The sequence below is a fragment of the Pan troglodytes genome, chromosome 5 (genome assembly GCF_028858775.2).
Source record: "Pan troglodytes isolate AG18354 chromosome 5, NHGRI_mPanTro3-v2.0_pri, whole genome shotgun sequence".
Lineage (NCBI taxonomy): Eukaryota > Metazoa > Chordata > Mammalia > Primates > Hominidae > Pan > Pan troglodytes.
In genome coordinates, this window is record NC_072403.2 from 91,627,501 (window position 1) to 91,652,708 (window position 25,208).

General features: G+C 39.7%; 1 protein-coding gene across 6 annotated transcripts in view; it reads left to right on the forward strand.

The window, feature by feature from the left end:
* The window catches only part of SH3BGRL2 (SH3 domain binding glutamate rich protein like 2), a 166,016-nt gene that overhangs the window by 89,082 nt on the left and 51,726 nt on the right, over positions 1 to 25,208 (forward strand). The window contains exon 1 of one of the 6 annotated variants that reach the window (XM_001146260.6): positions 928 to 4,791. The exons of the other annotated variants lie outside the window; for them this stretch is intronic. Coding sequence (XP_001146260.2) covers positions 4,747 to 4,791 — 45 coding nt within the window. The 5' untranslated portion in view covers positions 928 to 4,746. Of the gene's footprint in view, positions 1 to 927; positions 4,792 to 25,208 lie in introns of those variants that run through there. 6 annotated transcript variants of the gene reach the window in all.

Below are 25,208 nucleotides of genomic sequence, written 5' to 3' on the forward strand. Positions count from 1 at the left end.
CAAGCCAACATTCAAAAACCAGAATACTTCAGCTACAGTCCTCATGGTGCCCACCCTTTGCACAAAGTGAATATATTTGCACTTGGATCTTCCTCACCTCCCTAATCAATATCACCTGCCTGATCCCTAAAGAAACATGAGTTACTACCCATGCTTTACATAGGTATTCTGGTCAGGATTTAATAGTTGAAAGAAAATAGACCCACTTAAACTAGATCAAGATAAAGGAGGGGGATTATGAAACAGCAACTCAAGGGCAGGAACCACGGCAGACTTGGATTCATGAAAACTGAGACTGGAAGCAAGACAGCTGTCAGCCTCCTTGTTAGTGTCTCAGCTTCTCACTATATAGTGACTCTATTTCCCCGGGCCACAGACTAGCTTCCTCTTTTTACTCATTTCAGTCCCTTCATTGCCTCAACTTGCTCAAAGCTTCTCATCCCAATCCTATCCCAGCCTCATACCATCCCCCTTTATTCTATTGCTAACTGCCTTAGTCTTTAAATTTTCTAACTATAAATTCCTAAAAGAGGAATTTGAAGGACCTGCATGTATTTTCCGACCTGGTCACATATGTTGTAAATTACAAGCTGCAATAGGTCATGCCGGGGGAAGAACACAAATGTGGTCCAAATATTCCAAATATCTGTGACCAGGTAGCCTGAGAGTTTCCTTTAGAAGGGCTGTGGGTTGACAGGCACTATATGGCATAACTTAAATAATATCCTAAGGGTAGTCAATTATCATTAGAATATTGATTGATAGCCATTGTTCATACCCATTTTATAGACAAGAAACTTGAGGCTTATGGAGGTGATGAAATTTGCCAAAGGAAAGTCTCATTTTCAATATAATCTTTCTTGACTTTCAGGCTAACATTCTTAGATAGTCTCTACATTTTGAAACTTAAAATTCTTCTCTTGGTTTCTGTGACAGTATACTCTTTCAGTTTTGTACTATTCTGGTTGCTCCTCTACTATTTTTAATTCCTTGTTCTTTTTCCAATTCTTAAGTGTAGGAGATCTCCAAGGGACTCTTCATGGCTCCTTCTTGTCTCTTTCCATATTTTCTTCTTAGGCAAAATAATAGGCTTCTGTAGATTTAGATATATTCAGACATCATGATTTCTTAACCTGGGGTTCTTGGATCTCCCCTCACCCCCAGCCTAAAGGGACTTGATAGAATTTAGGGGGTTCATGGACTTGAATGAGAAAAAAAATCACATCTTTATCTTTTCACTAAACTCTAACTGAAATTTACCAATTCCTTCAATTATGAATGTAGTTAAGCCATTGTAATAGCAACAACACTGTGACTTTGTTACCAATAGAAATCACAGGCATTTTCATATTTTCCAATGATGGCAAGTATCTCAAAATTTTATCTTTTCCCATTACTACTTCAAAATCATGACGGCCGTTTGATCCACCAATCTTAATATTTAATACATTAATAAAGAATCATACATATTATCATATCAAAATTTTAACATTTTGGTAATTGTTTTGCAGTATAGTTTCCTTTGTAACCTTATACTTTCAAATTTTCTATATTTAGAAACTTTTTTTTTTTTGAGAAACCACCGATAGATTTCATCAGACTACTAAAGGGTCCTTGGCACTCCTCTTACTCCCACACACAAAAAAGGTCAAGAACCCCTACTTTAAAACATTCTAGCCATATGATCTACCAGGACTTGTAAAGGGGATAAAGTCCTAGGCAACACGGGAGCCACTTTCTTCAAGCCTAATGACCTGCTCAATTTTCTTAGTCTTATCTTTCAGTTTTGGCTACCTGCTCTATCTGTAGACCTTATTTGTCAGATTGGCATCTAATACTCTCTGTGGTCTGATAAGCTGGTGTTGATCTTGGACCTCTATCTTATATCCTAGATTGCATTCTGCTCTCAGTTACTCTTCCACTTTGTTTACCAACTCTGGGTCTCAACTCCATACCGGCCTTGCTGTTTTACTGGATTGCTAACATATTTTCTCCTGCATACAAGGTCGAAAGGTGAACCTTTTCATTCAGGGTGGAAAAAATAGAGGATTCTTCTTGAAGTATAGTTCTGATTATATCCTTCTGTTCCTCAGAATGCATTTGGAAACAGAGCGCTTATGAATTTCTCAGGGCACTTTTGGTTCCATGAAACAAAACCTATTTCAGGTGGCTTAAGCAAGATGAGGAACTTACAGATACAGGGATATTACACAGCCCTCAAGAGCAGGGATATAGGAACAGGTTGAACAGGATCAGAGATTGGCAAACTCTTTCTGTAAAGGCCAGATGTAAATGTATTAGGCTTTGTGGGCCATACGACCTCTGTCAGTCTACCATAGACAATACCAAGAGGAATGTGTTCCAATAAAACTTTATTTACAAAGCAGGTAGCCACGTGCATTTGACATACAGGTCATAGTTTGAGGACTCTTAGATTACAGTATTGTCAGGACTCTTTCTAAAACTTAGAGCTATTATCTCCAACTCTTTTTTACAAATTCTCTGTTGTTCTCTTTCTACTGACTAGCTTCTTCAGCTTCTCTGATTCTCATGTTGGAAGCTCTGAGCTTCCATGTCACAAATTCAAGCTCTCTTGTTTTCCCAGTTCCAATTCTGAATCTTTAGGGTAGAAATGTTGCTTGGCCTTGCTTGGCTCAGGTGCTCACTCCTAGATCAATAAGCTGTGGTCAGAGGGTTAGGCCCTGCTGTATGTACAGGGCTTTGGGGACCCTTACAATCTCTAGGATCAGAGGAAAGGAGCAGAAATCCCAAGGAGCTGAGCAGATAACCCAGTGAGAAAGTCCTTTGTTGGCATTCATTCAAACCTACTTTTTCAGCATTGTCCTCTACTAGTCCCCTCATATTCCTTTCTGAAGCAAAACCAACTCCTTGCTGTTCTCCTCACACACCCTGAATAGTCTCACCCTGCATCCTCCCTATCTGCAGACAGAAATTCTACTCATCTTTAAAGTACCTTCTATGGCCACCTTTTTCCTTTACATCCACACAACACTGTATTAGTACAGTGTGTCTTGTTCTGTCACTATTTCTGTATCTGTCTTTTTCTTTCCTAGACAATAGGTGCTCTGCTGACAGAGAAATGACTCGTTCAACTTTTTATCCATTCTTGTACCTTTCACAGAGTAGGCTCTGAGTTCCAATTATTTGAGTTTAACTATATCTTCATAGCTGAATAATTCCAAACTGAAGAAAATGCTGACTTTTATAAAGATTTGCATTTATATAGGAAATACGGTATCTACTTTTAAGAAAATTATTTTCTATTTTATAAACGTGCATTTCCACATTTATGGTAGCAAAATTAAAGTATATTTGCCGAGAGATACTAAAGACAGCAAAACTTCTATTTAAAATTTTAAACACGAAGAAGAAATAAAGTCCCATTAGGATCGTCTCTTCTATTATTGAAGGAAATTTAAAAAGATTCCTACTACAGAAATGGCTTTAAGAAAAGCAATAGGAAAGGTTATAAATTTGAAATATTCATAACTGTTCTAAAAAATACTTCATAATGATTGCTCTTTGTGCAAGAAATGTATCAAAGAGCCAGAGACCTCATCATCTAATTTCTTACTTTTCCTTAATTAACATTGTTCCCAGACCTCTGCTAAACTCCCGTGTTGAAAGGAAAAAAGTAAATACAGTACAGCAGGGAAAACTGGTTCCTTTCGACAAAACTGTGAGAGAGGCTTGAGCTTTTGTCAAACAGAAAGCACTTGATAAAAAACTATTCCTAAACTATTAGCAACTATATAGAAGCTTTTTATTTAACAGCATCCTCCTGGGAAACTGCGCTGGAATGTGCAGCGGTTCTGAAAAAGGCACAGATTTGGCTGAACTGTAAATATTAGGTGCACAGAGGCGAAGCCATTGTGTAGGGAGGGGTGGGGCAGGTAGGGTCCTGATTTCCAATGTTGATAGAAGGATTCCAATTTCGTTTGGTATTTATTTTTTTCTACTACAATTACAGTTTTGCTGAGAAAAATAAAATATTGGTTGTGCTCCCATCTGGGTTTCTAATTTTCAGTGTGTACAGACAAGAGAAGACCTCTCATTTACCCAAAAGAATCACCTTTCTGCAATCTCCAGTGCTACTGGACAAACAAACGAGCCCAACCCCACCGCCCACACCTCCCAAGCACCCGGCTCGCCGATCCCGCCTGCTTCAGGTAGCTGGGGTTTGCCCGGTACGCCAGCGGCCCTGAGACGATGTGTGCCCCCAGCACGATCGTGTCTGTTGGCATTTCTGGGTGTGGATGCTCCAAACCAGTAAACCACAATACAGAACCCAAGCTTGGACTTTGAACCGAGCCCTTTTGCCTAGTTTGCTTTTTCCTCATCAAGCCAGGATCCTTGCCAACCCACCTCACAGCTTCTGCCCGGGCTGTGGCTCCCCTCCAGCCACCTGCGCGTGTTCGGGATAGAAGCGCAGTCAGGAGGGGAGCTCAGTCCACCAGCCACTCCAGGGAGAGACGGAAACTACAAATCCCATCAAGCCCCGCAGCCGGCTCCCTCCTCCTCCCTCTCCTTCCCCTTCAGCCTGCGGCCGGGCGGCGCTGGGCTTTTATCTGCCGACCCGGCGGGAGGGAGCCAGATCCCAGCGATCTTCCCCGACGGCAGCGCTTTACCCAGAGGCTGCCGGCGGCTCGTAGCTGGGTTCAGCTCTGCGTCCACGCCAGCCCGGAGCCCGGGGGGCAAGGGGTCTGTCCCGGGCGCACCGAGAGGATGGTCATCCGCGTGTTCATCGCCTCTTCCTCGGGCTTCGTGGCGGTGAGCGCGGTGGGGGCGGGCAGCAGGTTGGGGTCGCGGGGCGCGGGTCCTGCGGGAGGCGCGCGGCGCTCGTCACTGCGCGTCCTTGCGCTCAGCGCGTCCGCCCGCGGGAGCCCGCGCCCGGCAGGTGATCCATCACACTCCGACAACAATGAAGAGGGCGGGGAGGAAAGGTGGGTGGGGGACCCCGGCCTCACCCAAATGCCCACCCTGCGTGGCCTGAAAGGCAGACAACGCGGCCTGAAAATGGAGTCCGAGGGAAGCCCCCAGCTCCTGTTGTGTGGCATGGAAATTTGGGGAACGCGTTGTTCAAGAGCTTCGGGGGTCCCCCTTCCCCTAGTTTAGTTCTTCCCGATTTGGGACCTTCAGACTGGTTATGTTTTGCACGGGAGGCTTTTATGCTGCTTTGGTTTGTTACCCTAGCTCCTGAACGAAGCAAGTTTAAGTGGGAATTGCCCTCTGTCCTCCCTTCCCCGTCAGCAAGTGAATTTGTTTAGTTTTATACCTGCGCAAAGAGAATAGTAAAACTAGGTTTGTCCTGTTGTGGTAGGATTGTTTGCTTTCACTGTTATTTTTTTTCTTAGGGTGCCATAAATATTTTTACATCTTTATGTAAATGTGTGTGTATGCACGCATTTTCTTTCCACCTGTAATGCTGTGGAAATTTTATCCTGGGGATCTATGAATTGTGGTTTTTTATTTAATTATTTTTAGCTATTCTGTTTGGTGGATGTTCTTGAATTTTTTTAGAGAAAAAAAGTTTTTTTTAAAGAAAGGAAAATTAAATAGCTAGAGATGTCAGAATTTAAGGAAAATTCAGTAGTTAGTATATTTGACAGCCCACTAAGGGACATAGCACATGTGTTTTACATGATTATTGAGACTTGATTTCCTTAACCAAGAGTTCAGCTATAGATTTAAGAGCCTCCTTTGTGACATATATAATCAAGTAACATCAAAAAGTGCATTGTAGTTTGCTTAAATTTGGTCTGGTCAATTGTCTGCCCAGTAGCTCAGTCAGATTGTTCCAAAATTTGTTTCTTAAGTGGGTGGAGTGGAGGATGGAATAAAATATTGTTTGAAAATCCTTGTAAACCACTGAAGTTTTTTATTTAAAAAGAAACCAACACGATCATACAAAGCCCCTCCACCCCCATTTGCACTAGAAACAATAGTTGGGAAAATCCAACTTATCCTTATGTGCAGGCATGTTGGGGTCCTCAGACTTCTGACAGTTTCTGGTGTTTCTAGCTATTTGGGTTGCTTAGTCATGCCTGCCTTTTGTAGATTTCCCCACTGAAGCCACACTTCATGTGTTTGCAAACTGGCACCGTTTCAAGGGTAGCTTTGTTCAAACGCACTCCTTACTAAGAATGCTACAAAGCTCTTGGTTTCACCACCGACTTGCATGCTTCAATAATTGTCCCAATAGCATTATACTGATTATGGAAGGAATGGTTTTTATCCCTTCCACAAGAGATAAAGCCTAGGCTACTTTGGAGCAAGTCGGACCAAGTCAAGGTAATGACTTGGCTTACTCTATTAGTAGGTAGTATATTGAGATAGTTTTGGTACTCCACATCTTTGTTTTTTCAGTGCCATTGGCAAATATTTATTGCCTGCCTGCTGTGTGCCTTTTTAACTTTTAAATTTAATGTTTTGTGTTTTGCACATGGAGCTAAAATTAAGAGACTTAAGTTTTAGTGTGGGCCCCAACTAGTGCAGTGTAAGCCTGGTTAAGGTGCCTCATCTCTGCCTGAGTTTCTCTTCTGTAAAATGAAGGATTTTCATGGATAACTCAGAATTGCACTCTAGCTTTAAAGTATTTTGACTTCACCAAGTGAGTAAATATGGATGAATACTTATAACAGCTTCTTTTGCTTGAACAATATACCTACCTATTAGTCTCAAGGTAATAGGTATACCTATACCTATTAGTATAATACCTATTAGTATAATAGTATACCTATTAGTCTTCTCTCCTTGGACATTTTACTGTGAAGGCTCAGATCCCCTCAATGCCCTGCCTCGTAGCATGTGTTCTGACATGGTTTCATTTGAGTTAGAAGACATACGCAGTTACCACGTGCTTACAGACTATAAACACTAATTATCTATTTTAATATTCTGCTGTTTGAAGACCCAGTCTTTTCAGGTTTTAGAAAATCCTTGTTTGTTGAGTCTCCTCAACTATATCTTATATCAATACAGTTATTCATTGAGTCTCCCCAATTGTAGTTTTATCTCCTATATCAGTACACAGTTTATCTGTAATATCCATACTTTTAGTGATGTTAAGGTTATGTTCATATGTAAGAATAATGATTTCTAAGAACCAGTGAGGATATTTAGGTCAATTCTTGGGCTGGCGAGGCTGATGGGGCCAGTAGCGTTAAGCTATATTAAGCTTTAGTGGCATAGCCATGATGTGTTCCCTCCAGAAGTGTTGGGTTGACTGTTGATAGTGTTTCATTTGGTACCCAACTGTGACAAGCAAGTGCATGGGAGAACAAGTAATTTGATTCTTGAGTCAGTTTGGTTTTAGCTGAAGTTTATTAAACCACAAGGAAGGGATGTGACCAGAATTAGACTTAGCCAAGTAAGTCCCAGAATTTCCAAAAAGATGCTCCGCTTCAATCATCAATAGATTTAAACAATCTATTTAGAGAAAATCATCCTGTTTTCTTCTGATTCCCCTAAGCTCTCCAGCTTCAGCAGTTGGAATAACTAACACCAAGGGATGATTCCTCTTTTGTCTTCCCTGGCTCCAGGTGAAGTCAGCTTTTACTAGGAAACAAAAGCAATGCCACATTATTATGCTACAGATACCTGAAAATCGGATTTCTTACTCAACTGACCATGTTGCTACTCATTCACATTGTATTGTAGGGAAATTTTTTGTTCTCAGTTCTAAGAAAATAATATATTCATAGAAATGTCATTTTAAAATTTAATTTATTCTGGATGTATTCCTGAAAGGGGAAGTCTTAGTAACTTTGTCCAGGAAACATATGAATATGACTTTTTACTTTAAAAACATTGAAATCCGTCAATTATTTCATTTATTCCGTCAGTCAGTTATTTCATTTACTCATTCAACAAGTATTTTCTAAGAGTCTGCTGCTTGCCTAGCTCTGTCCTTGGTCTTCTGGGAAGCCAGAGAATAGAGGGTGTGATCTGTGTCTCCAAGGAATTCACAGGTAGGAGATGAGTTAGGAAAGGTAGTAAAGTACAGCCTAAGGACATATGCTTCTTGCAGGAACTTTCTTACCAGAGATAGAAAAATATAGGAGGCAGAGAGATGCATTGCAGGATGTCAGATAAAGAGGAAATGTGCCAGAAATCATAAAATATGCATGTGACAGCCTTAGGCAGATGGCAGGGAGAGGAATTGGGTTGGATTTGGAGCCTGGGAGAGAGTTCTTGAGCCCATCCTGCTCAAGCTGGAAAGGGGGAGCTTTGGGTGGGACAGGGTAGACTCCTGAAAGAAGACTGAAAGAAGCCCATGATGACAAACTCTGTAGTGCTTAGCATCTCAGAGATGTCTTTAGTTTCTGCAGCTTGTCTGCTGCCTGGAGCCTTTTGTTTCTCAGGGAACATGGAGCTGCCTGGCAATGGGGGAGCCCTAGTTGTGTGATTTCAGAAGAATCTTTACCTTCCTACTTGCCTTGACTAACATTTCTCAAAATGTAAATAAAATCTTTTACTCCTCATTAAAGTTCCTGGGCTCTGTTAGAGTTGGACGGAAACCTAAAGATATTTTTAGTGAAGCCCAACCACCTAATTTTTTGGAAAAGGAAATTTAGGCATAGAGATTAAGTGGCTTTCCCGGAAGCCATTTATGTCCAGTCAGTGCAGAGCTAAGATTTCATAGGAAGCCAGATTCCTGATGTCTGAATGCATTCATTCATGCATTGAATGACTCATATATTCATCAGACAATCACTGAAAACTTACTTACCCAGGCTCTGTATTAGGTGATGTTAGGTGCTAGGTGTATATGATGGTCAGAACAGACATGGACTCTGCCCTCATGGGATAAATCAGTGCTGTCTCTCTCCAGTTCAGAGACTTGAGATGCAAACTGTTTAATCAAGGATAGTGAAGGACTGATGCTGGCTTGGGAGATGTTTCCATGGGGCAGGGTGAAATGAGCTAGACATCAGTATATCCCTGGATGTTGGAGAGCAACCATCACTGGGAGCAAAAGATAGAAAGGTATTGGAAGCAAACTTGGAAATCATGGATAGGACTTCAAGTGAGGGTGGGTGTGGAAGGGAAGCACATGGAAACCATGCTCAGAGTTGTCTTGCTGTTTGCAACTGTAAAAAGTGCATACCTACTGCTTTGGGTGATTTATAACTATTTTATACACACAATTACCAGGTAAGGTGTTACATCCCCGTGAATGTATTCAGTGAGGCTTCCCTGTGTAAGGACACCTCAGAAAAGAGTTCTACATCTTAAACTGATGAGTTTAACATCAGTTAAAGTCAGGATGTGATCATGTAGAATAGAGTGGGTATTAATTCCTAAGTTACTCTAATAACACGAATGAGAGTATAACTGGCCACTTTAGGATCTTTAATTCATTGGATCCTCACTGACACATGGCAGGGTAATTATTAGTATTTATTCCCATTTTCCAGAGGAAGAGACTGAAGCAAGCTGACCAGATTGAGATCATACTCAGTAGATGGGGTGACCTTTAGTCAAACCCTGGTGGGCAGGTGGCTTTAGAGCTGCTAGAGTAGAAGTTCTTCCTGTGGGCTCTGTAGCATCCTGGGGGAATGAGAGTATCAGGGGTACTTCACATCCTACAGTGTGTGGGACAGCTCCGCACAGAGAACTGCCGTATCCAAAATGCAAGTGGTACCCAGTGAACAGAAGCAGGGCTGAAGGACATTGGCAGAGGAGGTTGTGGAGTGAGGTTAGGGAAGAGTTGGGAGCATACAAGTGATCAGAAGAAGCAGGAGTAAGTTGGGGGCCCAAGGAGAGGATGTGGTGGTGATGGAAGGTCAGAGTGAGAAAGTTTGTATATTAGTTCTCTAGGGCTGTCATTAACACAATACCAAAAACTGGGGTGCTTAAATAACAGAAATTTGTCTCAACATTCTGGAAGCTGGAAGCCTGAGATCAGGGAGTTGGTGGGGTTGCTTCCTTCTGAGGGCTGTGAGGGAGAGTCCTTTCCATGTCTTTCTCCTAGTTTCTGGTGGTTTGCTGGCGATCTTTGGCATTCCTTGGCTTGTAGATGTATCACCCTCATCTCTGCCTTCACATTCATATGGCATTCTTCCTCTGTGCATGTATCCTTGTGCCCAAATGTTCTGTTTTTATAAGGACACAGCCATACTGAGTAGAGCCCACCCTAATGATGTCATCTTACCTTGATTATCTGCAAACATCCTATTTCCAAATAAGGTCACATTCATAGGTACTGGGGGTTAGGACCTCAGTATCTTTTGGGTGAGACATAACACATAATAGCATGCAACATGAGGATTGAAATAAAAAGACTAATTTATGGAGTTTTTCTCATTTAATTGGAAAGACTGGGCCACATTTCTTGACACTTAAAGGCAGCAGTGGGATATTGAAGTATATGGAACTACGTGTATGAGGTCTTTTGCTAGAAAATGGGATTTATTAATATCCCAAGTGAAGGTCTAACCTCAGTTTTTCTAGTACATTTTAGTATTTCCCAGATTTGATGTGCCTTTAATCCATTCTTCAGTAACATTTAAACTTAAAAATATAATCAAGGATATGGACTCCTTTATGAAATTAGGAGCTGTTTACCCATTTGTATTTGGATACTTTAAGCATTTCAATCTACTTGAAGAAACTAATTTTTTTTTAGCCAAGATAAAATAATTTATTTGAAAATCAAAATGTGGCCGGGCACAGTGGCTTATACCTGTAATCCTAGCACTTTGGGAGGCTGAGGCAGGTGGATCACGAGGTCAGGAGTTCGAGACCAGCCTGGCCAGTATATAGTGAAACCCCATCTCTACTAAAAATACAAAAATTAGCCTGGTATGGTGGCAGGCACCTGTAATTCCAGCTACCTGGGAGGCTGAAGCAGGAGAATCACTTGAACCCAGGAAGTGGAGATTGCAGTGAGCTGAGATTGTGCCATTGCACTCCAGCCTGAGTGACAAGAATGAAACTCCATCTAAAAAAAAAAAAAAGAAAGAAAATGTATTTCACTTACAATTACATCAGAAAACAAATCGAGCTGATCAAGAACTATGTCTTTGAGTGCAGAGATTGGTGGTGTTTTATTTCCCTGAAATTCTCATTGACCCAGTTATTCAAAGAAAAACATATATGATAATGTTTCAAAATTATATGCTATTAGAAAGAAACATTAAGATAAGCTTTAAATTCTGGAATGATACTGCAAATATTCTTTTACCCATTATAAGTAGCATACAAACTATTTTTATTAAGAAAATAGAATTAGAAGTTTTTTAACTGACACATAATTATACATATTTATGGGGTATGTAGTGATATTTCTGTATATATAATGTATAGTGATCAAATCAGGGTAATTGGCTTATCAGTTCCCTCAAATATTATTTCTTTGTGTTGGGAACATTCAGAATCTCTCATAGCTGTCTGGAAATATCTTATAATGCTATAGAATGCTAGAACTTACTCCTCCTATCGAGTTGAGAACATGTATTTATCTTTCTGTCCCTGGCTTATTTCACTTAATGTAATGTCCTCGGGTGCATTCATGTTGCCATGAGTACAGGATTTTATTCTTTTTGTGGCTGAATAACATTCCATTGTGTGTATATACCATATTATCCATTTGTGTGTTCAAGACTTAGATTGATTCCATGTCTGGGCTATTGTGAATAGTGTTGCAACAAACATGAGAGTGCAGATACCTTTTTAATACACTGATTTCCTTTCCTTTGGATAAATTCTCAGTAGTGGGATTGCTGGATCAAATGGTAGTTCCATTTGTAGTTTTTTGAGAAACTTCCATACTGTTCACTATAATGGCTGTACTCATATACTGCTTCCCACCAGCAGTATATGAGTTCCTCTTTCTCTGCATCCTCATCAGCATTTGTTACTTAGGGCCTTTTCGATAATAGTCTTTCTAACTGGGGTGAGATGCAATTTCATTATCATTTTGATTTGCATTTTCCTGATGATTACTGATATTAAGAATTTTTTTAATCTATTTTTTGGCCATTTGTATGTCTTTTGAGAGCTATCTGTTTAGATCACTTATCCAATTTTAGTTGGATTATTTATTTTTTTGCTGTTGTTTGGGTTCCTTGTATATTTTCAATATTAATCTCCTGTTGACACATAGTTTGCACCTTTTCTTCCATTCTGTAGGTTGTCTTTTCACTCTGTTGATTGTTGAGGAAACTAAATTTTGACATATATTTATAATATGAAAAACAAGGTGGTTTGCACATTGCAGGAAGACTCATGTAAGATGATGTATTGATTTTTTTCTGTTTTTCAATTTTTAAAAATCAAAAATTGAAAAGGAAAAGAGCTATTGATGGTGAAAAACTCAGCAGGCAACAGGAAGCAGTGTGAGGTATTAACTAAACAATATTTCTTCCTTAGTTATTTTTCATCTTTGATTTATAAAAAGTTCTTAAATGAATTGTATTTTTTTCTATCAAATTAGAAATGGGTGACAGAATAGAAAAAAATCTAGAATCATAGTGAATGTTTCACTTTCTAAAGTAGAAATTAGCATGACTTACTGATCACTATATATGAAAGTTTAAAATACTTTATTATGTGCCAGGTGCAGTGGCTCATGCCTATAATCTTTGCACTTTCGGAGGCTGAGGCAGGCAGATCTCTTGAACTCAGGAGCTCGAGACCAGCCTGGGCAACATGGCAAAACCCCATCTCTACAAAAAATATATAAAAATTAGCGGGGCATGGTGGCATGTGCCTGTAGTCCCAGTTACTTGGGGGGCTGAGGCAGGAGGAGTGCCTGAACCTTGGGAGGTCGAGCCTGCAGTGAGCTGAGATTGCGCTACTGCACTCCAGCCTGGGTGACAAAGTGAGACCTTGTCTCAAACAAACAAACCCCAAAACTATCACCACCAACAACAAAAATACTTTATTTTGAAATGCATATTTAAAAACGGGGTCTAGAAATTATTATTTCACCTGCTAAATGTCAGTTTTAAAAAAAATCACCCTCCAAGCTCTAAACTCAGGAGACCCTTTTAGGCTTCAGGAGTTTTTCAGCAGGAATTCCTTTAAATGGGTATTATTTTAGCTGGAGAGTTAGTTAGAGATTTAAGTTCTATTTAAGGCACATTCCTGTATTCATTTTTTTCTGTGATTGATTTTATTTTATACTGTTTATCCATGATGCAAAATAAAGAGGTTAGCCTTAAAAATTTAGTGAACATTTTCTTTCTTCTGTGAAATGGCAAGTGCTTGTTAACTTTTGTGGGGACTCTTCTACTTCAGGTTATATACAGTTGTCTTTTGAGGGTCCTCCTTCTAGTTTTAGCTTAAGAACATATCAATGAGCCTTTCTGTTTAGCATTTTTAGATGGTGATGAATATGTGCCATGTCTTAGTTTTTGGGGGGCACTGGGGTGGCTTGGAGGAGTAGGGCAGGAGGGGAGGAGCTGGAGATTGGAAGCCTGTACCAGCTAGAAACTGCACAACCCAATTTAAGGCAGTGCAGTTTCCCTTCTGTCTCCCTCTCTTAATAGGCTTATCTGACTTCATCTGTCAGCACTGGCTAGTTTCTCAGGAACTGGACTGTGGTAATTTAAAGAGTTAGTATTGCTATCTCTTTTATATTTGATTGGTTTTATTTTCTAACTCTAAAACAGAAATAAAGCTTGGAAAAGCACTTAATTGAATGTTTCCCTTCTGGTTCATGACAGCTTTGCAGTGGAATGGAAAGCTGAACTCAGATGCCAGCATCCAGGCGGATGGGGCCCCACCTCCCTACAAACTTAGGCACTTTTAGGCTGGCGCAGCCTCTGGGACAATTTGGGAACAATTTTGTTGGTCACCTTTGTTACTATTGACAGCTTATTCCCAAGGGGATCTGACTCTTTTGAGCTGGTTGAGTATTTGGCAGAACTCCAAGGGGTTGTTTCCTGGAGCTGACCCCTGAAGTGGAAGGTATCCGGCAGGGTGTGTCTGCTTTGCTGTGGGGTCTTGGTGGGCCTTCTGCCAGCATTGCTTCTCAGCTCTTGGAGCAGACAGGGAACGTTGGGTGCCACTGAGGGCAGGGGGTTCTAACTAATTTAGGATGTGTTTGCCATTTCCTACTGGGTCATGGCCCAAATATGAAATGACTTTTTGTCATCTTCAGTCTAGTGGCTTTGAGAGTGGAGGACTGAGAGTAAGAGACATACAATTAGGTGACTTGATTGACAGGTCAGTTCAGTGGTATTTGGTAAATGCAAATATAGTTAAAGTCAGCAGCTATTGCTACATACTGATCTAATATTAAAAACAAAACAAAGCAAAACAAAAAACCCAAAGAGCAATAAGCATAGCTTTTGAGTTAGCTTGTTTTCCTTCTGCATGTTCCACAAGACGTGGGAGTGTGGTCTTCTTCATTCATGACATTCCCATGTGTATTAAAGCTCAGTGGTTCTCTCACCCTTTTGTGTGTGTGTGTGTGTGTGTGTGTGGTTTGTTTTAAATCACAGTCTCTGCTTATCTTTCACTGGTTCTCTTTTAATAATTATGTTCATTAGCGTGGTTTCTTCAAATGGGAATTGGCCACCTTTATAAGCCTGGGCCCTTCATTGATGGGAGTTTAGATTTCACTGTTCTTTTATGAGAAACAAACTGCTTACTAGCCAAAATAAATGTTTGGGTTGAGTATGCGCTGATTTCTTTAATTCTGGAGTCAGTTTATATTCAACCCATGCACCTACCTCTCTGTCCTGGCTATGGCAATCTATCATTAGAGAACAGTGTTATGGTTAAGGCGGGGGCTGAGTCCAAATCCTAGCTCTGCCACTGATGAAAGGCATGACCTTAGACAAGTAACCTTAGCCTCTTCATTTGTATAAGTGGGATAGGAATGGTATTTTATGCATAGAAAAGCTCTTATGAGCTTTGAATGAAATGAATGATTTTGCATTAGGCATTTAGCTGAGTGCCATGACATACTGAGAACTCAGTGCATGTTACCTACTTTTTCTGTATCATAATCATCTTCAGTAGTAGTAGTAGTAATAACAGTAAAAAAAAATCACAATGACCTTGAACTGTGTAAGTTCCTTAACAGTCCAAAAATTATATACAGTACATACTACTTACTAGGCTGAGAACGCATACAGGTATAATTTTAGGAGAGATTTTAGTAAATTTAAGTGTAAAGGATTTTCCACTTAAACGTATAAGAACATTATAATTTGAGCAGGCCATTCACCAAACATACCATTAGTTAGAGTTCTGCTGTAATGTTTGGATATTTTATAGGTACATGGCATGTTGTGCACGACCCATTCAGATCATATTTTCACTCCCTATAAAGTGCTTACTACTATGCACATAGTCACTATTCTTTGCTATACATAATACAGTCAGCCCTTGGTATCTGTGGGTTCCATATTTGTGGATTCACCTACCTGTGGATCAAAAATAATAAGAAAAAAAGTGGACAGTTGCATCTGTACTGAACATGTACAGACTTTTTCTAGTCTTCATTCCCTAAATAATATAGTATTACAGCTATTTACATAGCATTTACGTTGTATTAGATATTATAAATAATCTACAGATGATTTAAATTATACCATGTTTTACATAGGTTATATGCAAATACTATACGACTTGATATAAGGGACTTGAGCATCCAAGGATTTTGGCATCTAAGGGACACCAAATATACTGTGTGTGTTTTTTTTAGAGCCCTGGCTTGATCTAAGGATTGCTGAATAATGTATAGATTTCATCCCAAATGACAACTCTGACTGTTGGATAGTAGCTGCCTGGAGAGCCGGGAGAGGGGTTTTGGAGCCTTGACTGGGATCAGCAGGAAAACAGTGTGATTGATTGTTGATGCCTGCTCTGGTACCAGAGAGAGGATCAGGACTTATGCCACGTATTTGCCATCCCTGCCTTAAACTTCATGTATTTAGACTCTGTCTTTCAGATTCTTGTAACTGATACAGAATATGTTGAGTCTGTGAGTAACAGGGAAAAGGAATATGAAACACCAAGTTGAATTGATGGATATCCTCTGCAAACATCATGCCTTGTCTGTCACCCCAAATTTGGTGGGGGTTGGGGACAGTGAAGGGCCAGGATTTCTGTGTTTAATGAAGATGAATGGAATTTCCTAGAATCCTGACTGTGAATCTGAACACTGTGAATTTTGAATACCTGTGAAACATAAGTTGGGCTGGCAGATGGGCAGGTAGATGATGGTAAAAGCAGTAAGGGGCTTTGTGGAAAAATGTGGGAGACAGGAGAAGGAAAAAGACACCTGGAAGAGGGGACCCATTGTGCTGAGCTTTGGAACACTGAAAGGGCAGCTGAACAATTACTCTTTATCTGTGTCCAGCAATGTGGTACAATATTTACTTTATGTCATTTCATCTTTACAATTGTCCTACAAACTATGATTTCTTATACTCATTTTACAGATGAGAGTGTTGAGACACAGGGTAATTAAGTAGCATGTCTAGGATTATTCAGCTCAGCGGTAAAACCTAGATTCAAACCCTTTTCTTCTGATTTTGTGCCTGGTACTTTTTATATTGCCCCACATTGCTCACCAGAAGAGCCCCTGACCAAGAGACTGGTGAGAACCTGGGTTGTGCTATCGCAACAAGCATGCTAGAATAACAGTGTCTGAGCTCAAGCTGTAATAAAGAGAGGGAATTGTGCAGGACTCCTGAGGAGTGGTTCCAGAGGTCTCCACTCAGCTGCTGAGCTGATAATTGTAGGCATGATGTCCTTAGATCATGTGATAACAATGGCTTTGCTTCTTCAGAGACTGATGGAAGCTAAAAGGAGTATGATTTAAAATTGAAAACTAATATTTCGTGATAATAATAATGAGTACCATTCACATGTGCAGGCAGTACTAGGGGGCTTGCGTTTGTTATTTGTACTCCTTAAAGTAACTTGGTATAGTAGCTGTTCATAATTACCCTGCCCCCTCACAGAAGAGTAAGAAACCCAAACTTTAAACAACTTGCCTTGTCATAGAACCCAGAAGGTTGAGATAGCCAGATCTGTACCATCTCCCTCCTATAGATATGTCCCAGAGGAAGACTTCAGAAGTTAAAGGAAACGAGAATAGACAGTGCTCTGAAGAGACTGTTTAATGTTTTGTTGGATGTCCTGAAACTAAATGTATGATTTCCTTCAAATGTGATTCTCTTGCTGTGTGTGATAAAGTTGAATAAAACCAACTTGATGGGTTGAACTGGAAGGAGTAAGATTCGATGGGAGGGCAATAGGTAATACGGGGAAAGAAAGGTTGGCCAGGATGGCTGTAACCCAGAGATGGGGTCATAGGCAGAGATATTTAATATATTGGGGCCTTTTGGGCAACAGATCCATGGGGACAAATGGTTGCTGTGGAGGTGTGCGCCCTCATCCTTTACATCTTGAACCCTAGGTTACTAGGAGAAATATTCTCTATGCTGATTATTCCCTGTTGTATGCTCTGCACAAAAGTGTTCTTGTGAGTGGAAGGAGTTTATCAATATATTGCAGCCTACTGAGGGAGTTGAATGCAAGAGAGGGAGTAGAAAGGAGGAGGCCAGAGTTGGGTTTGTTGGTGGAAGGGAGGGAATTGAGGGTCTGGGGGAGTGTAGACAGCCTCCATCTGTAAAGGGAAAGATTCAGTCAACACACACCGGTAGGGAGGAGGCCTGCAGGAGTGGTCAATGAAGCTGCTGTTTACACTCTTTATCTGTCCAGTTTAATTGCTCCAAGATCATTGTGCTTTGTTTATTGTCAACCATCTCTCTAATATTAGATTATTTATATGTAAATTATTGAGAGATCCTCATAAGCTTGGTAGATAGAAGAAATTTGTGTGATACAAGGTCAGTGATGAGTAGAAAGAATGTAGACTCTAAGGGCAGAAAGACCTGGATTTGAATTATGGATCTGATACTCTAATGGGCAAGGTGGCTGAACATGCCTTTTTACTTCTCTGGATCTCAGAAAATCTACTTGTAAAGTTGTTGAAGCTTAATGAAATTGCAGCCATTATTATTATTGAGTGTCATTTAAATTGAAGTTGGCAATAATTTTCTGATTTTTTTCAACTTTAAATGAGCTATAAAGATTTAATTAAGGAAAAAATAATGTTCAAATAATCAGATAATAGGTCCTGAGTTGGCCAGGTGCGGTGGCTCACCCCTGTAATCCCAGCACTTTGGGAGGCCGAGATGGGCGGATCACCAGAGGTCAGGAGTTGGAGACCAGCCTGGCCAAAGTGGTGAAACCCTGTCTCTACTAAAAATGCAAAAATTAGCTGGGTGTGCTGGCGGTCGCCTGTAATCCCAGCTACTCAGGAGGCTGAGGTAGGAGAATTGCTTGAACCCAGGAGATGGAGTAGGTTGCAGTGAGCCGAGATTGCACCACTGCACTCCAGCCTGGGTGACAGAGTGAGAGTCCATCTCAAAAAAAAAAAAAAAAAAAATAGGTCCTGAGTTAAATGGAACATAGCCTTAGGAATACCCCAAACTGTCATTGTTTATTAAGGTTAGTGTAGGCTGGAAGTCACAATCTGGTTGCAAGTCTGAAACACCCTCTTTCGAGTTAACATACCATTTTAAATTCTTTTGAGCGAATATTTTAAATACTGGGAGTTACCTTTCTTAGACACAAACATAACCTGGATTTCCCATTCTTCTTAAGACATCTGAAGATTACTTGATCCTGGCACCTCACTCCATTGTGGTATCATGGCATCTTGGCATGGATCCACTGGAACTGAACTTGGCATGGATCCCTTGCCTTAGGGCCTGTATCCTTGGTGTCTACACAGCCCCTCATCATTCTCACCATTTTCCCAACTCTGAGCCATTTGTTACTGAGCTTGTATATTCTTTTATCTTATAATAGAAAGTATTTCTTGGCATCTATGTCTATCAAAAGTGGGAAACCATAAGATTATATCAAGAAGGCTATATATATGTTTCACAAAGAATGGGAGCCAGCAAGTTTGTGTGTGTGTGTTAAAGGAAGGAAATAATAGTTTTAAATGGTTATTAGTTGTTTGCTGGCTTCATTATTTCACATTATTAACTGTCTGACTTCTGTTGGCATTTGAATATTTGATTCTTTGGAGAGGTTGACTACTGTGGGGTTAAAAAGTACCTGTCTATTTGCTATGTGCTTGGTGCTAGCATGGTGTCAGCCTCTAGTCACTCTGTAATCTCAAAACTGCTACTCTGAGGTTATTAACTTTAGGGTGGAACTGCCTTGAAAAGCTTGAAAATAGTTGATCATACCCTAAACCAGGGTTTGTCATCAGTGGCATTATTGACATTTTGGGCTGGACAACTCTTTGTTGTTGGGGCTTGTCTTATATATCGTAGATATAAAGCAGTTTGCCTTATTTCTACCCACTGGGTGCTAGTAGCACCCTTCCTCCTGGTTGCAACTACCAAAAATGTCTCCAGACATTCTCAAATGTCCCCTAGGGGGCAAAATCGCCCCTGGTTGAGAACCACCACTCTACAGTATCAGAGAGGAAATGGTCTCAATCTGAGAGGACTCAGATTGCTTTAAAACTGGAAGGAACTGAAGAGATCATTTAATTAATCTTCCTCTTCTGATAAGATATGACCTGTTAAATGACTAGTTCAAGTCTACATTGCTTCCAGGCTCAGGATCCATTGTCCTAATACTTCTAGAGCAGTGTATTATGGAGCTAGCATACTGCATTGGAAGTTGGGAGACTTGGAATCTGGTTCTGGTGTTGCCATTTAATCAGCTTTATGTCTTTGAACAAGAAACTTGGCTTCTCTGGGCCTCAGGTTTTTTGTTGTATTGTTGCTGTTGTTTCATAATTGAGATATAATTCACATGCCATAAAATTAACTTTTAAAAATTGTATGTCCCAATGTGTTTTTGTGTGTGTGTATGTTTACTATGTTGTGCAATAATCTAATTCCAGAATATTTTATCACCCATATTCATGCCTATTAGTAGTCACTCCCCATTCTCACCTCCCTCTAGCTCCTGGCAAGCACTAATCTGCTTTCTGACTGAATGGATTTGCCTCTTCTGGACATTTCATGTAAATAGAATCATAAATGAAACCTTTGATGTCTGGCTTCTTTCACTTGGCATAATGTTTTTAAGGTTCATTCATGTTGTAGAATGTATTAGCACTTCATTTCTTTTTATGGCTGAATAATACTCTGTGGTATGAATATACCAGAGTTTGTTTATCCATTTATCAGTTGATGGATATTTGGGTTGCTTCTACTTTTTGGCTATGATGAATAATGCCGCTCTGAACGTTTGCGTATAAGCTTTCGTATGAACGTATGTTTTCAGTTCTCTTGGGCATATACCTAGGGGTGGAATTGGTGGTTTGTATGATAATGCTATATTTTGTGTTTTTGAGGAACTGCCAAACTGTTTTCCAAACTGGCCATTTCATTTTACATTCCCACTAGCAATGTATGCGGGTTCCAGTTTCTCTGCATCCTCTCCTACATTTGTGATTATTTGTCTTTTTCATTGTAGCACTTTTAGAGAATGCAGTGGTATCTCAGTGTGGTTTTGATTTGCATTTTCCTAATGACTAATAATGTTGATTTTTTTTTTAAGAAGTGGTTGTGGGTATCTTTTTTTTTTAAATCTCTTCTAGCTCTGAATTTCAGATTTTTCTTCTATTCCTTGCGCAGACCATCTGAATAACAGAATTGAGTCTTTAGGGAATATGTATTTTGGAAATTAATGGGTTAATCAACTCCTATGTATTTATGAATATCTTCTATTGTCCAGTGTTCAGCCATGTTCAGGATGCAGAATGAGTATATGGCATGATCCTTCCCCCCAAACAACTCTTAATCTTGGGGAGCAAAGATGATCATAGAAAATTGGTACAACACAGGCTCATATGGAATATAATCCTAAATGTACTCATCCTGTAGGTAAGTCAGGAAGGCAGGTATATCTATTTGGATGAAGGCAAAGAAAGTCATCAGTGCTAGATAGAAAAATAGCAAATCTTGAATTGGGAAGGTGGCTGTTTTTAAGATTCTAAAAAATTTTACTTATTTAAAAGACGCCAGTGGAAAGTTAAAAGACCTAAATATTTTGTATTTATTGTGAATTGGAACAGATGTTGCTTTCCCTGTTCTTTTTTGTCAAATACATAAATTTGATTTGTATATCCACGCTGCCCTTTGTTTTAGACTCAATGACCCCTTTTTTCCATTTGTATGTATTTCCTGTAGTGTGAGAGCAAGACAAGTGGCTACCCTGTAGTTAATTCCACAGCAGTGTTTTAGTAGTGAGCTTGGTTCTGAGAGATAATTAACACAAATGAAATGATTAATAATTCACCTTTGAGTTCTTTTTCCATTAAAGGGAAAAAATTCATCTTGTTAACAAGAGTAAATCTTGTGTGTTAGGTTCAGAAACCTAGAAAAACTTCACTGACCTTTCAGAGCTTACAGCTTCAAGGCCTTTTTGGTCTGGCATTTTGGGCCCTATGTGATCTGATTCTGACCTACCTTTGCAACATTTTCTCTCTCTATTCTTTTGGCATATATATATATATATATATATAAATATTTGACTTATATATATTATGTATATAATATATATATATGGCTTCTTTTTGCTTTTTCTCTCAATTTCCTATCCCTTTCTCATGCTATTTCCTTTGCCTTATTGTGCTCACTTTGCATTGTGTCTAGTAAGATTGCCTCATTTCTTCAAAGCCAGTGGCATTGCTATTTCCTGATGAAGGTTATTCTTTCCCCTCCCTTCCACCTTTGCCCTCCAAACTGAGAGACTTTTTCTTCCACCTCCCTCCATGCTGTAGATTGTGGAATGTTTTCTCCTGGCCTCAATGCAGTCAAGGTTCTTTGAGTTCTTAGTTCTTCACGGTTAGGGACCTGCTCTGTTTATCTTTTAATTCCCCCACGTTTCCTTTTAGAGCACTTGGCACATAGTATTTTATTGAATGAATGCAAAAGAAACACTGTTTCTGTATTTTCCATATCAGAATAAAGCTAATCAAGAGTTTATGACCATGTCAAAGAGGAACGGGATTAGAGTGTAGCTAGAAGTCTACTTTGGAAAACATAAAGGCTGTGAGGGACAAGATTTATTTTACTGCTCTTAAATAAGTGGCAGGAAGAATCTATGTTATTAAAGATAACTTTATTGTAGAATTCTATTCGATATCAGAATTCTAGAACCATGTAGAATGAAGCAGGAGACCTGGAAGGAAGCAGAAAAGCCACTGAGAGGTGATTAGCTCTTCATTCTACATTCTTCATGGCAGAGGGCCACCCTGTAGGACCACCTCACCCAGAGGACTGTTAATGAAACAGGCAGAAAGTCCTCAAAGCCCAAGTGAGGGAAGTCATAATGGGAAGCTCTGAGAAGTGACAGCTGCCTTCTTAAGGCAGAATTGGAGAATTCCAGAAGCATAGTTTCAGACTGTGTTTGGCATAGAGTGAAACAGCAGACTTTTACATTTGAATGGACTCTGGGAATGTCAGCACACCACATCAAAGTACAAAAACGGATAATCATGAAGATTCTTAGTCTAGAACAGATTAAATCAGGTTTGGCATATTTTGGTTTGATGTCTTTGCTTTACAATGCAGAAACATATGTGGTATATTTTAGAAAGATTTCTAAATAGAAGTAGTTTAAAATAAAATATAATAATAAATTTGTGTTTGGCAGGGTGAGCTTCAAGTATACAGAAAACCTTAATTTCCAATTCCAGGAGAAAGTAGGTTATTTGCTCCTAACTCTGGCCCCCACATTTGTAGCTCCTTTTTTTGCCTTTCATCATCTCTTTTTACCTTTCGTTATAATACTTACAGACTTTCTTTTCCCATCATCCTAGGAGCTGCTCTTTTTGTGTTTCTCCTTTTTATGTTTCTGCTGCTGTGCTTCTCTTCTTTGTCTACACATAGGTATAGCATTTTAGCCCCCATGCACTTTTCCCTTTGATTGCCCTGGCTCTATAGGCATGCCTCTGTTAATGCCAATTGCAAATTGAAGTTACTTGTAAGCAAGCTCTGTTTCTTCCCTTTAGACTTTGCACTGCATCAAATTAGAGGCTTTGTTTTGTCACCTGTGTTTCTCTAGTTCCTCGGGAAGTGTCTAGCACAATGAAAGTCCTTGTAAACGTCTGAGTGAACCTCTTGACCTTTTTAAAGGGTTTTGGTTTGTTATTTTTAATGCTAGTTCTTATGTACTCTCTCTCTCTCTCTCTCTCTCACACACACACACACACACACACACACACAGTTACCCTAATTCTCCTTTGTTAATTTCTTCACTTTTTCTTTGGAGTCAAGATGGAATGGAGAATTATATGGCTGAAGATATAGAGAAGTTTGAGGTGGAGAGACCAGAATTTGCAGGCACACTCCAAGTTGGACATTCTTCTATTTGGAATGCAGGAATTAGGATCATCTGAGGGAAGGGCAAGTGCCTGTAGAGATTTCAGAAAGATACAAAAGTTCCCAGTGGCAGTTATGTAGGACAGAAATAGCATTGAGTCGCCAGCCAAAGTTAGATAGTTGGAGTTTTCAGTAGACAGGGAAGCTAACATTACTTAGTAGCCCAAGGAGGGAGGAAAGTACCGATGAGATAACCAACTCAAGACAGAAGGTGAGTCCATAGAATGCAGGTGTCTTAGTCCATTTGGTTGCTATAAAGGAATACCTGAAGCTGGGTAATTTATAAAGAAAAGAGATTTATTTGTCTCACAGTTCTGCAGGTTGTACAAGAAACATGGCACCAGCATCTGCTTCTGGTGAGGGTTTCAGAAAGCATCTATTCATGCCAGGCATCACATGGAGAGAGGAAGGACATGAGAGAGAGAAGGGAGGAAGGTGTCAGGCTCTTTTTAACAGTCAGTTCTCAAGGGGGAGACAAGAGTGAGAACTCATGCACTCTGGTCAGATTGGCATCAAGACATCCTTGAGGGATCTGCCCCCATGACTCAAAAACTTCCTGCCAATCCCCACTTCCAACATTGACAATCAAATTTCAACGTGGGATTGAAAGACAAATATCCAAATTATCAGCAGGTGAGGGCATCCAGACTTTCCCTTAAGTATATCAATTTATGCCTACTATGGAAATGTGAACTAATTATATAAGTATAAATAATTATATAAATATATAAAAATATATAAGTAATATATAAATAATGTATAAATATATAAATAATTATGTAAACATATAATTATATAACTATTAAAATGTAATTCTGGAAATCATCCTGTTCTTTATTATTTTTCAAATGTAAATAGAAGTCGTTTTTATATAATCTGTTAGGATAACTTTTCACACAATTGAGGACTGACTGATACAGAAATGAGAACAACATATTACAAAACACATTGTGTTGCAGAGTGGCATCTACGCACATTGATAAGGACATGGCCTTTGGCTGGAGTCCTGCAATTCTTGTCTATAGAAAATACTATCCTCAGCAGGATTTCCTTCTTACTGTGGAGGATTTTGACTGTTACAGCAATTTTTGCTGTAGCTGGTCTTCTACAAAGTATCCTCTAATTAACAGGAGGCACGTGTATGAAGAGTTGTATATAATTTTCAGAGGGAATCTCATCAAATAGTGGCACCGTAAGTTCATATTTTATGCTTGGCTGACTTTTTTCTTTAGAAAATAAACATACAATCTTGACAGGAAATGTAAAAACAGTAAAGTCCAACCACCCTCATCTTTCATTCCATGGTTCTGCTAACGTTTTATTAAGGCTTTACATCACTAAGTATTAAGGTTTTTTTTTTTTTAATGCAGACTAAAAGTAGTTTGTTATACACATGTTGATGGAGAAAGTAGTTAGAGCCACTTGCATTACATCAAACAGGGGAATAAATCAGCTGCTGGGTCTAAGCAGCCCCTCTGAAGCTACCTGACTGAGACCCATGGGGGTGCAGATGTGATGTGCACATTGTCTTCATCCTCCAGAGAGGTTGATGGTTGTCAGGGAAAGAGGCACAGGCACATGCAACTGTTATTAAACAGTGCAAGGCTGTATATTATTAAATGCTAGTTTTTGGTGACCGTGGGTATAAATGGGAGTTTGGTGAAGGAGATGATTCTGGAGGGCAGTGGTTAGCATAAGTCAGGGTTTCCCAGCCTTGGCACTGCTGGCATTTTGGGCTAGATAATTCATTATTGTGAGGGCTGTTCTGTGCATTTTAGGATGTTTTAGCAGCAT